This window comes from Anopheles coluzzii, chromosome X (assembly GCF_943734685.1).
Source record: "Anopheles coluzzii chromosome X, AcolN3, whole genome shotgun sequence".
NCBI lineage: Eukaryota > Metazoa > Arthropoda > Insecta > Diptera > Culicidae > Anopheles > Anopheles coluzzii.
In genome coordinates, this window is record NC_064669.1 from 10,646,963 (window position 1) to 10,659,099 (window position 12,137).

The following is a 12,137-nucleotide window of genomic DNA, read 5'->3' on the forward strand; positions in this document are numbered from 1 at the left end:
CCGAGATACGCTATTAATGGGAACCGAGATTCTCCTCGACTGCGTATCTGGAATTTTCGCTTAAATGCCCTTCTAAATTACCGTTAAAATAAACATAGAGCGTCAACGTTTCGCGCGACAAACAGTAGCTCAGAATTTCACTCCACGTAGATCAAAGTAGCTCACTTGACACAGACGTGATTTGTCGAAATAAAACATAAAATAAAGAGTTCAAATGTGTTCAAATTGATTTTTTGAGTTTTGAATTAGTCCTGCTCATAAACTAACTCGATAATTCGATTGTTTTGCATGAAGCAGAAATGTTGCGCGAGAAGTAGCTCTGTTTGCAAAATTGAGCTACTTTATGTCGCGCACGACTCAAATGCCGGAGGTTAAGCTTAAACGACTGGAAAATCAAATATCCTTAGAAAAAATATGAAAGCTCCATAGCTCGATTGGTTTGCTCAATAGATGGCGCGTATTACTTCTTCTTCTTCTTCTTTTGGCTCAACAACCGATGTCGGTCAAGGCCTGCCTGTACCCACTTGCGGGCTTGGCTTTCAGTGACTAATTGATTCCTCCCATAGCAGGATAGTCAATCCTACGTATGGCGGCACGGTCTATTTGGGGATTGAACCCATGACGGGCATGTTGATAGGTCGTACGAGTTGACGACTGTACTACGAGAGCGGCTCCAATAATAAGTAGTTTTAAATTTAGTAAATGTCATTGGAATCAGTATGTCGTTTGAAGAAGGACATGGTCCTGAAACAAAAAATAAAGAATTCGGATTGCCTTACGTAGCTTCTTTTACGGAAGGAATTTAACTGTCAGAATGCTGAACAAAATGTAAATAAAAACCCCATACTGATGGAAATGAAAGGTGGAACCAAAACAGATATGCTTTCGCAAACAAAGAACTGCCAAATTGATACAATTGCGTATTATTTTCGAATATGCGTCTAAAAGCTACCGCGTAGCTCGAGGACTACCTGTACTTTCATCATTTCCTCCTCCTCTATCTTTTCTCTCCCTCTCTTCACATAACATAAACGTCACATGAAAACAAAAACAAACACGTTCGAATCGCGCACCGGTAAACAACGCAATCCCGACCGCGAAGATGAGTACCTTCCCGGGCACGGTGCCGGAGCTGCCCGGTATCGGGATCGATCGGTTCGATCAGCCGGTCCGGGATCGGGCCACACTCTTCTTCCTGTCCCATTGCCACGTGGATCACATGCAGGGCCTGCCGGACGCGGCGCCACTGCCCGGTCCGCTCTACGTCAGTCCGCACACGGCCGTCATTGTCGGCCTCCGGCACCCGCAGCACACGCTCGTCCCGGTGCCGGTCCGGGAGCAGCTGAACCTCACCGTACGATCGCCGGCCGGACCGGCCTACGAGCTCTGCGTCCGGACCGTGCCCGCCGAGCACTGTCCCGGCTCGGTGATGTTCTACTTCGAAACGAAAACGGTCCGGTTGCTGTACACGGGCGACTTTCGCCTGTCGTCCGCCAGCCTGACCGCGATCGCCCGGTACCGGGTGCGGCCGACCATCGTTTACCTCGACAGCACCTTTCTCGACCGGCGGTACGCGTACTTTCCACCGCGGCAGGCCAGCATGGACCGGATAGTGGAGCTGTGCTCGCGCTGGCTGGCGCACGACCGGCGCAACGTTGTCGCACTATGGCCACCTGCATCGTACGGCTCGGAGGAGCTGTTCTGTCAACTGGCGGACCGGCTGCACCAGCGGATACACGTGTACGCTGCCCAGCGCGAACCGTACAACCATTTCGCGGCGCTCGATGAGGTCTTCACGGACGATGCGGCCGGTGCGCGGATACACGCTTGTCGGGGGAAAACGCTACAGCACGAGAGGGCGTGTCGGGCGGCGAAGCCGGAGGAGAAACATCCCGACTTTGTGATGACGATCCGCCCGACCGCGCGCCGCTGGTGCAACCTGCGCCCAGGGGAACCGTTCTGGCAGCAGGGCAGTGGCAATCTCTGGTACGTGTGCTACTCCTCCCATGCCAGCAGCACGGAGCTGGTGGAATTCCTGCGCAGCCTGCAGCCGGACGTGCGAGACATTCGCTTCAGCGTGGTGGCGGACGAGCTGGATCGAGTCGGGAAGGAAACGTTGCTGCGCTCGCTGCTGGAACCGGCTGGCAACGAGCTGGTGCCGCCCGGGGAAGAACCGCAGCGGCTGCACTGCCTGCCGCTGGGTGCCTTTAAAGCCAAAGCCAAGCTCAAACAGGCGGCCTGCAAAGAAAGCGACAGTGAGACGGAGGACGATGAGTTACACCGACGGCCGATGAAAATGGCTCGGCGAACCGGTTCGGATTGAGATGGTAGATGGTAGATAGGTTATAGGTTAATGATTGTTTTATATAACTAAGTAATGTTTTATAAAATTAGAATAAATGCCAATTCCATTCCGCCTTTCAACTTGCTCTGCTTGCAATCATTTCGAGGTGTGGTTGTTGTGTGAAGTTTACGACTGTTCCGAGTGCCTATAGCCATCTCGAAGAGTGCCCACAACTCATACGATCTAGACCAGCGGTTTTCAAGGGGGGAATTTCGACTTTCTTGGGGGGGGAATTTTCGATCAAAAATTCACAAAGTTCAATGGGCCATAACTAGAATTTTTATATTTTTAAAAGTAAGAATCATTTAAGCAATACGGCAGAAGCGCGTTCTTTCTGATTAAAAAAGAAGAAGTAAGAATCGACAAAAAAATGATTATTCGTCCAATAATTTGCTGTAGTTTCCAGAAAGTTCAACTTAGTACAGTTTGTTGAAACTTTAATTTGCTGTGGAATAACTCCCAATTAAATCCAAAATAAGCTTATAAAGTTGCAAAAGGAGTTTCTGCAGAAATGTAGCAATGCAGAAATGTGCTTAAAGAATTATATGCTAAGATTTTCAGGTTCCGATCAGCGATTCGTTGCATAATGTTGAGAAAACGGCTTTGCCAACTTAAGACCAACGCAAGACAATAGATCCAAAATGACATGTGATGTTGGGAAGAATGAAAATACTCCTATTAACCCTCTAATTGGGGGAAAAAACCCACATGGGGTGGAAAAGCTGCAAAAAGGATGAAAACCACTATTCTGGACCATAGTCTATAGCCGATCTTAATAGTCTGTAAAAGCTAAACTTCGATGCTGCTGGTGATATTTAATTTTTCATCTTGTACATTAGACGCTACACTAATACAGCCCAGGTGATTTACTGAGCGGCTCTAAAAAAACCGAGTTAGATTTCTTTAATTCCAACCAAACACTAAGCTAACAACAAAATAACGAAAATATCAATCCACCCAACACTCCCTGACCATTGCCGCCAGAGCTCTAGGTTTTGTTCTCCGCCGGCGGCTCCTCGTCCTTCTGGCGGATCTGCTTTTCCAGCCGGGAGAACTCCTGCTCCGCCACCTTGTCCGCCTCGTCCGTCACCTGCTCGACCGACACCACCTCGGGGATGTAGAACTGCAGCATGTTCTGCACGCCGTTCTTGAGCGTCACGATCGAGCTCGGGCAGGACGAGCAGGAGCCCTGCATCTTCAGCTTCACCACGCCATCATCGAAGCCCATGAAGATGATGTCCCCGCCGTCCTCCTGCACCGTCGGCCGGATGCGCGTGTCGAGCAGCTCCTTGATCATCTGCACCGTCTCGTCGTCGTCCTCGTTGAACTGCGTGTCCGGGTTCGGTTTCGCGTCGGTCACCACCGGCAAGCCGGACGCGAAGAAGTCCATTATCACCGCAAACACCTCCGGCTTGATGATGCGCCATTCGGCGTCCTCCTGCTTCGAGATGGTGACGAAGTCGCCGCCGAAAAACACGGCCCGCACGCCCTCGACGCGAAACAGCAGCTTGGCCAGCGGACTACACTGAGCGGCCGACACCGAGGGAAAGTCCATCGTTTGGCCCTTCTCCAGCACGGGCACGCCGGGCAGAAACTTCAGGCTGTCCGGGTTCGGGGTGTCCTGCGTCTGGATGAACATGCTGCGCCGGCTGGCGGCCAGCGTGGCCGGGCAGGCCAGCAGCTGTCTGCTGCCGCCCGGGTGCCTTGCCAGCGTGCCTGGGCGGAAGGCATTGCTGGTGCTGGTGCAGGAAGGAGCGAAACGTTAGTGATTGTGTGTGGCGGAGGAGGGAGGAATTTGGTACTTACAACGCACGCCCGCAGCTCACGGCTGCAAGGGCACGCAGGTGCCAGGCGAACTTTCGCGTACTTTGCAACATATTTGGAAACTCGCACCACAGCCACGGACGCCGCAAGTGATTACGTTTGTTTTGGTTGTGGTTTTGCGTTGTGTTGACGTTTCACCGGCCAAACAGATGAGGTTCACTTGTGTGCGCATTGGGCGGCCGGCGGCTGCGAAGCGTATGGGAACACGGTGCAAAGCGGCGATATTGTGTTAGCGTTAATTTTTAAATTCATTTCCAAATGCAAATATAACTGCTGTTGTCTTGGTTGACATAATTGTCCTTTTTTCAGCATGTTATATCAATGATCAAGTCGGAATTAAGCGGGATGGCACTTCTGAAGGTTTTAGTGATGGGCAAAATGGGCCTGCAGCCGGATTTGGATCGATCCGAATCCAGATGCTTTCGGATTCGAATCCGGATCAGCTCCAGAGGTAGTTAGGGTGGTGGGGAGGAGGTGCTGGTTTGGTTGAAATATTTTATATTACTTTATTACTATTTTTATAGAGACTTTGAGTCAATTGGCCTCCTTCGCCTCTTTATGTTGAAATAATGTTTTGTTCCGGAATAATGTTTACCTTTTAAAATTCTTAGATACATTTCACTGTCCTTAGTAAATTATTTGTTAGTAAATTATTAAACACAAATTACCTTATTACGTAATAGATATAGTTCGTAATTTAAATTCATTTATCTGTACTACACAGTGCCACTATACGCTCAACAGCGAGAAAAAAACATAGACAAGAAACGTGAAGCAGCATGAATTGAATTGTGAACCAATACGACGAAGATGAAGTACCTGGTTGCCTGAGATTCAGACCATCTGGTAAGCAGTATACTAGTAGATGGCGACTGCCTTGGGATAGTAGAAGAATTTTGCTATGGGTTGGTCGTTACTTTGGACAATGACTTCAGGGGTAGGTGAAGGGTAATCCTGCTTGCTATCGGCTTCAGTATCTGCTGAGATCCATATGAGAAATATGAGATAAATCGCTCATTGATTACTCCGAAGGTCCGGTGGGGACATGAGTCTTGGAGTTTAGAGGAGAAGGATAAATCACGAGCTTGCTGAGCTGTACGGCGAACCCTTATGCTTACCTTAACCTTATGCCGAACCCCGAGCATCCTGAAGGTGGCGAAGGCTGGCAGAATACGATGGCTGGGGCATGTTATGAGGATGTCGGTCTTATGCCCCACCAAGAAGATGTTCGACAGCGATCCCTAGTTCGGCATAAGGCGCAGGGGAGCACAACGAACTCAATGGCTGGACCAGGTGTAGCAAGACCTGACGGAGGTCAGGTGTCTGCATAGATGGGAGGCTACAGCCAGGGACCGAGCATCCTGGAAAATGATTGGCAATGGAGAGAGAGAGAGAGGGAGAGAGAGAGAGAGAGAGAGAGAGAGAGAGAGAGAGAGAGAGAGAGAGAGAGAGTCAGAGAAAGGAGAGAGAAAGAGATAAAGAGAGAGAGAGAGAGAGAGAGAGAAAGAGAGTAAGAGAGAGAGAGAGAGAGAGAGAGAGAGAGAGAGAGAGAGAGAGAGAGAGAGAGAGAGAGAGAGAGAGAGAGAGAGATACAGGGGGTCCCCGAGATACACGGTTAATGGGGACCGAAAACGACCGCAAAATACCGTGTATCTCGGATTTCCGCGTAAGTCGAATCTCGCGATTTTCAGCTAAAATATCACTAATTTTCGTGTAATGTTGCAAGTAGGGGGTGGTTTTAGTCACTTTATGAATTATTTGACATGATTCTGACTGAATATAACTGTTTTAAACCTTTTGAAATAGTTTTTAACATTCGATCAAAACGGAAATTATTTGGCAATTTACAATTGATGTGTCAAATCAGTACAATTTGTTCAAAGAATTGTCAAATTTAGAAAACCGCGTATCTCCGAATCCGCGTATAAGAGGTACCGTGTATCTCGGGGACCGCCTGTACAATGTAGGGGAAAGCGGGGCAAAATGGGCATGTGGGGCAAAATGGGCACCCTCTATTTAAGCATTATTTGACTACAAAGCTACTTTCCAATGCTCAAAATGTATTCATTAGAGTGTTTTATGAACACCATGTAAGTTTCATAACCCTAACACAAAAAATAACCAAGAAAAGTGCAAAATAAGGTTTAGTAGCATATTGATGTAATTTTTGTCACATCGAAAATAAGCTTAACCCAGTGTCACAGGGATGCGTTGAAGTTTTACATTATATACTATTAAAGATATGATATTTCTATACAATTTGTCTGAAGAAAGCAAGGCGATCGAATGCGTATTTTTACTAATATAACATAAAATACAAAAATGGTTCACGTGGGGCAAAATGGGCAGTTACGCTTGGGGCAAAATGGGCAGATACTTTTGACAAATGGCGTTTGGTGAGGCTATGGTGTTGTATTTGTCGCCTCAATAATGATAACAGACACAGCTTCAAAAGAATCGATTTTGTAGATTTAAACGTGTAAAAACTGTTTTAATTTTGATAACATATTTTTGGAAGAATTTTAAGGGCTTTCCTGACCAGCAAAACAAAAGATAGAACGAAAATACAATTCACGAAACGGTGCGCAAAAGCATAGACCATTACCTAAGCGCAGTTGTTGTGGCCCATTTTACCCCAGTGTTTTGACGTTTCACAGTTTATTTACATATGCCCATTTTGCCCCAGGGCTATGCCCATTTTACCCCGCGTGTCAAAATAGCTTCTCGTAAAACATCAACTTTTATTTTACACTGTTTTCATGATTTTAAGTTGTTTTCATTCTATGTGGCAATTTTAATCCATAGATAAATAGTGGAGGCATACAATAATGCATGAATAATTGTGTTTTGTGGCATATTCAATGGAATATTCAGTAAACTGCTTAACATGCCCATTTTGCCCCGCTTTCCCCTATATTCACGTAGCCAAAAGCTATAAGTTTCCTGACTTTTTTTTTCATTATTTTCTTATTGGTTTTTTTTTAATATTTATTAAATTCATTTATTTATTGCAGACATTGTTTGGATTCAAATAATTTATTGGAACTTTTCAACAATGTTTAGCACGTTGCTCAAAATTGTTTGAATAATTTGCATAAAAAAAATTAGAATAATGCCAATTGATTTTGGAAATGGGCAACACATATGCGGGAAACTGTCAATGAATCGTTTAACAAACCCAAACATATCAGGAAAGCAAATAATAAATCATAAAATTTATCGAAACAAACAATCTAAAACATCCTGAAAGCCATGGAAAACCCAGTATACAGTTGTTGCCGGCACGCAAATAGACGATCGATTTTTTACTTATAACGGTTAGCTGTGAAAACAGCCATGTTAGCTAGGAACTAGGGCTGCTTGCAAGCTTCCTTTTGTAGTGCAAGTGCTTTGCTCTACGAATTAAGCACGGTAGAAAAACGGATTCAATAGGAGCCATTTGGATTCGATCGAAGTAATCCGGCTTTAATCGGAGCCCATTGGACCTATATTCTTTCGGAGCAGCAGGATTCGAAGCCATATTTTTTTCGGAGTCGGATCCGGATTAAGAATGTCGGAGTCGGAGTGGATGCACGAATCCAATTCCAGGACTCCCATCACTAGAAGGTTTTTAATGTATGTTTGATTTTTATCCAACAGCAATATTTAACGCTTTTATAACATTTTACCAAGGCATGCAAGAGTCGTTCTCGTTCAAATATTTAATGTAAACGACTTGTTTATTTAAAACGCTTCTTTATCATCGAAATATTAACAAAATATATTAATAAAAATACTTACTCTCTAAAAACATAGCTCTATGTCTAACAGTATTGTTCTACACTCGATTACTAAATATAATACTATTCATTCCCATTCTGGCTTTCCCCTCGATATGTGTACAAAGGAGAACTGTTCGCTTCCTGTTGTGCACTTTCTAGCGTTGCATCTTGGAAAGAAAAAAAAACAAACATCTCTAATTTTAAAAACTATTCAATTTCAGTATGTCAGTCTTCGCGGTTGGAATCCATTCGATCCACTGGCAGTGTGGTATCTTTGGTTGTTTGCGGTTTGCTTTGTGTGTCCGCGCAGAGTCGCTCATTCCGCGGCTGCCGCCGCCGTGCGCGACTGCAGCTGCCGGGAGATAATGTTTGGATGGCAGTAGCGATAGAACACCAGCATCAGGCCAATCCCCACCAGGAACGTGGCGATCGGGAAGCAGGTCAGCAGACCGGTCCACAGCACCGACTGGCGGATCGTCGGGTTGCGCACGAACGTCCCGTACAGTGCGCTGGCCGCAACGGTTTCGACGAAGCACACGGCGTAAAAGAACGTGTACCGCAGCCGGGTAGTGCCTTCCTGCAGCGGGATGTAGTTGAAGATGAACACCGCACCGAAGGCGCAGGACAGCAGGGCACGCTGGGGAATAGAGTCGCCGCAAAAGCGGGGCCGCTCGTAGCAAAACACCCACGTCGCCATTAGGAGCGCGTGCACCGCACAGGCGGCGGCGGTGTAGAGCGGAAACACGCTCGCGACGGTGGCGATCGCGAGCACGCGCGCCACCGTGACGGAGAACTGCCACGCGATGTGCACGATCGTGCCCGACCAGGGGATGTGCCGCTTGTCGAGCCGGGCAAACCGGACGCACCGGTAGTGGGACGCCATGCACCAGGCGATGCTGCCCATGGCGCTCACGATCGAGAGCATCTGCAGGACGGTGACCGGCCCGGTCGACAGGACGATCGTCAGCTGCAGTATCTTCTGCAGCGTTACCTCCAGCAGGCACTCGAAGATGCGGAGCAGCGCCACGTCGCTGTCCTCCTGCACCAGCAGCTCGTACGTTCGCTTCTGGGCGGCCCAGTCCTGCCGGTGCTTGGCACGGTAGCACGCGTACGAGAGGCGCAGGGAGTGCCAGTAGCGGCAGCAGAACGGCACCACCACGACACAGAGCAGCGTGCTGCAGCAGGGCTGCCGGTCCCGCCGGTTTCGGCGCGCGTCGTCCAGGTACATCAGCAGGTTGAGCAGCGAGGTGATGATGCCGGGCACGAACAGCCCGACCAGTGTCAGGGCGAAGTAGACCGTGCGCCCGTTCCGGTAGTACTCGCAGGACAGCAGCACGGTCAGACTGATGCTGACCAGCCGGAACAGGATCGAGATGGCCGTCAGCAGTATGTCCCACCGGCTGACATCCACGCTCGGTTCGTCCGTGCGGGTCAGGTAGCTGAGCCGCCCCCCGACCGCCGTCGTTAGCTTGGCGCCATCCGTTTCGGAACCCCTCAATCCTTCCGCTTGCACCGACGGAGGTGTCATCGTGGGGGCACTGGAACCTACAACTAGCAAGAAAAAAACAGTACATTACCACACACACACACACACGGATAGCAACAGGCAGTTCAGCAACTCTTACCACGCTTGAGCGAAAAAAAATGGGCACTAAATTAACGAAAATTCCTTCACAGCTAAAGCCAAACGGGCCAAATGACAACAAACTAAGCGAAAGATTTCTGGCGCAATGACAGTTCGTTTTGTTATTGTCGAGGTCGCAACGACCCGCAAAACAAATTTCGAGCAGTCCGCGCGAGCTCTGCCCAGTCAGACAGCCCAAGTGCATTTTCTCGAAATTGTTTTCCCATATCTGCTCGATTAGTACTCGATACGCTTGACATTTTGGATTAGTATGTGATCAAGTGTGTTGAAAGCGCCAAAATTTGGTGCGTTCGTAAATTAGACGTCCCTCTATCGACGGACGATGCCGTCGAGGTCATTTTTCATTCATAGCTATGGTTTTTTGATGAAAAACAAAAGCTAATTTTGTGTGACGTTATTTTATATAAAAAAAGATTTTATTTAAGTATAAAATGGGAACATGGCCAACTAAAACGAAAGGAAACATCATTTCCGAGCGAATGTAGAAGAAAGTAACGAAAAAGCCGCATCACAGTTGATTTTAAAGGACTTTTTCTGAATTCCCTTAAACTGGTGCAGTTTAAGGGAAGTTTAAGGCTCCAGTTTAAGGGAATTTGCTCGAATTCCCGATTATTCGTGCTCGAAAATGTCAGCAGCTGGAGCAGCAACTAATCATAACCCAATTGAAATTTTCGAGCACGAATAATCGGGAATTCGAGCAAATTCCCTTAAGCTGGAGCCTTAAACTTCCCTTAAACTGCACCAGTTTAAGGGAATTCAGAAAAAAGTCCTTTAAAATCAACTGTGATGCGGCATTTTTGTTACTTTCTTCTACATTCGCTCGGAAATGATGTTTCCTATCGTTTTAGTTGGCCAAGTTCCCATTTTATACTAAAATAATATCTTTTTTTTATATAAAATAACGTCACACAAAATTAGCTTTTGTTTTTCATCAAAAAACCATAGCTTTGAATGAAAAATGACCTCGACTGCAGGCCATCGGGAAATCGTGTGTCCAGCTGGAGGACTTGCACATCTTTAACGTGGCAGAGTGCAGCGGAAACCCATTGCGCTTGCTAGCGAACCCGTCCGGCTTGCGCCAGCTGAAAATTTTGCACAGCACCACGCCCCATTCGTTCGCGGACATTGAATTGCCGCGGCTGGAAAACGCTGACGGTGGGTTCGGTGGCGGTCAATTGGCAGGCTCTCAAATACCTCAAGATCGAGATGCCGATAAGAACGCCAAACAGGGTGGCGATTAACAGTATTTGTGCCGCTATCAATCGAAACCGGAGTCAGCTATGCTTCCTGTGGTGCGTGTTGCCCTGCGCACGCACCGTCACCCAAAAGCCGCCCAGTCACCCCACCGTCAGTCTACAGTCGTCAAGTTACACGAGTTAACTACATGCCCGTCGCGTGTTCAAACCCCGAGCAATCAATCAAAGCCGGCGAAAGCCTAACCCACCTGTGATACAACGTCAGGTCTTGATCGACTACGTGCCAAAGGAAGCTTTAAGGATCCTTTGATTCCATGTATAACGTGATATTTTCTCTTTACAACCAGTATTTAAAACTCTTAAAAATAGTTCAAACATAGAAAGTAAGAGAAAACTGGAAGTCAATTGCAATAAAATGTTGAATTTGTTTAAAAAAAAAAGAATTGTGCAACGTTTTACTCACAGGACGGATAAAAAACGAAAAGCTAAGAACATTTAATATCACATCTTTAACATATATTACGACTGTGTTTTTTATGCAATCGTCTGGAAATTTCTGAAAGCGTAGCGTTAGATTCAAAACCATTCTAACCTTTATAAAAATCAGAATTCTCAATTCGAATTTTCTTTGTAGTTGCGCATTGGTTGCTCTGGTAATACACCAATCGCATTCCCAAGCGCCACAGATTAAGCTTAAACGACTGGAAAATTGAATATCCATAGAAAAAAAATGAAAGCTCCACAGCTTCGTTGGTTTGATCAATAGATGGCGTATTACAACTCATCATTATATTGCTATCCTTTTCTTGCAATGTGTTTCGACAAGTTTCATCTTATCATGACCTATATAGCCTTCTGACTTTCCGAGCAAAAATCTATATGAATGGTCGTGTGGTCAGATACGTGGGTATCAACACCAACGACCATTACTCAAATCTCACTTGCTTCAGTGCTGGTGGTTTCCGTTGGAGTTTAGTATTTAAACAAGCGTATCGCCGTTCTAGTTCTAGCGATGCATAACTTCAATGCGGAACCATACAACAGTACAGAGGAAATGAGAAAGCTCTCCTCCAAGCGATAAAGCTCAACTGGTTGGGGTATCCCACCAACAGATAGCGCCATCAGCTTTTTTGCTATTTTTAGAATGCACGAGTCGTTTGCCGTCTGCTAAACGAAGTCTTTCTATATTCCGTTTAGGTAGCGAACTTGAGTCGTTTAGAAGCCGTTTAGTGGTCGTTTAGTGGATGTGTGGCACTTGGGTTGTTACTATCTGTTAGAAGCGTAAGTATCGAATTCTAGTATGCTTTGGCTATATGAGTTAATAGATGTTCTTTTCTGTGTTACACTTCTAACCCTATCAGACGTAG

The 12,137-nt window shown here is 46.6% G+C and overlaps 3 protein-coding genes across 3 annotated transcripts; 1 reads left to right on the top strand and 2 right to left on the bottom strand.

Moving 5' to 3' along the window:
- Window positions 1-1,048: 1,048 nt before the first annotated feature.
- LOC120952223 (protein artemis-like) lies at window positions 1,049-3,097 on the top strand. The gene has a single exon (XM_040371444.2). It carries the CDS (start codon window positions 1,103-1,105, stop codon window positions 2,321-2,323), a length of 1,221 nt encoding a protein of 406 aa, XP_040227378.2. The 5' UTR covers window positions 1,049-1,102; the 3' UTR covers window positions 2,324-3,097.
- A 112-nt stretch (window positions 3,098-3,209) lies between these two features.
- Window positions 3,210-4,310, bottom strand: LOC120952234 (NFU1 iron-sulfur cluster scaffold homolog, mitochondrial-like). Its single transcript, XM_040371456.2, has 2 exons — window positions 4,151-4,310; window positions 3,210-4,083 (listed from the first exon to the last, which is right to left on the bottom strand). The coding sequence occupies exons 1-2, from the start codon at window positions 4,219-4,221 to the stop codon at window positions 3,333-3,335; spliced, it is 822 nt and encodes a 273-aa protein (XP_040227390.1). The 5' UTR covers window positions 4,222-4,310; the 3' UTR covers window positions 3,210-3,332.
- Window positions 4,311-7,860: 3,550 nt separating this feature from the next.
- LOC120951778 (XK-related protein 6) lies at window positions 7,861-9,880 on the bottom strand. Its single transcript, XM_040370685.2, has 2 exons — window positions 9,555-9,880; window positions 7,861-9,480 (listed from the first exon to the last, which is right to left on the bottom strand). Exon 2 carries the CDS (start codon window positions 9,455-9,457, stop codon window positions 8,246-8,248), a length of 1,212 nt encoding a protein of 403 aa, XP_040226619.2. The 5' UTR covers window positions 9,458-9,480; window positions 9,555-9,880; the 3' UTR covers window positions 7,861-8,245.
- Between the last annotated feature and the right edge of the window lie 2,257 nt (window positions 9,881-12,137).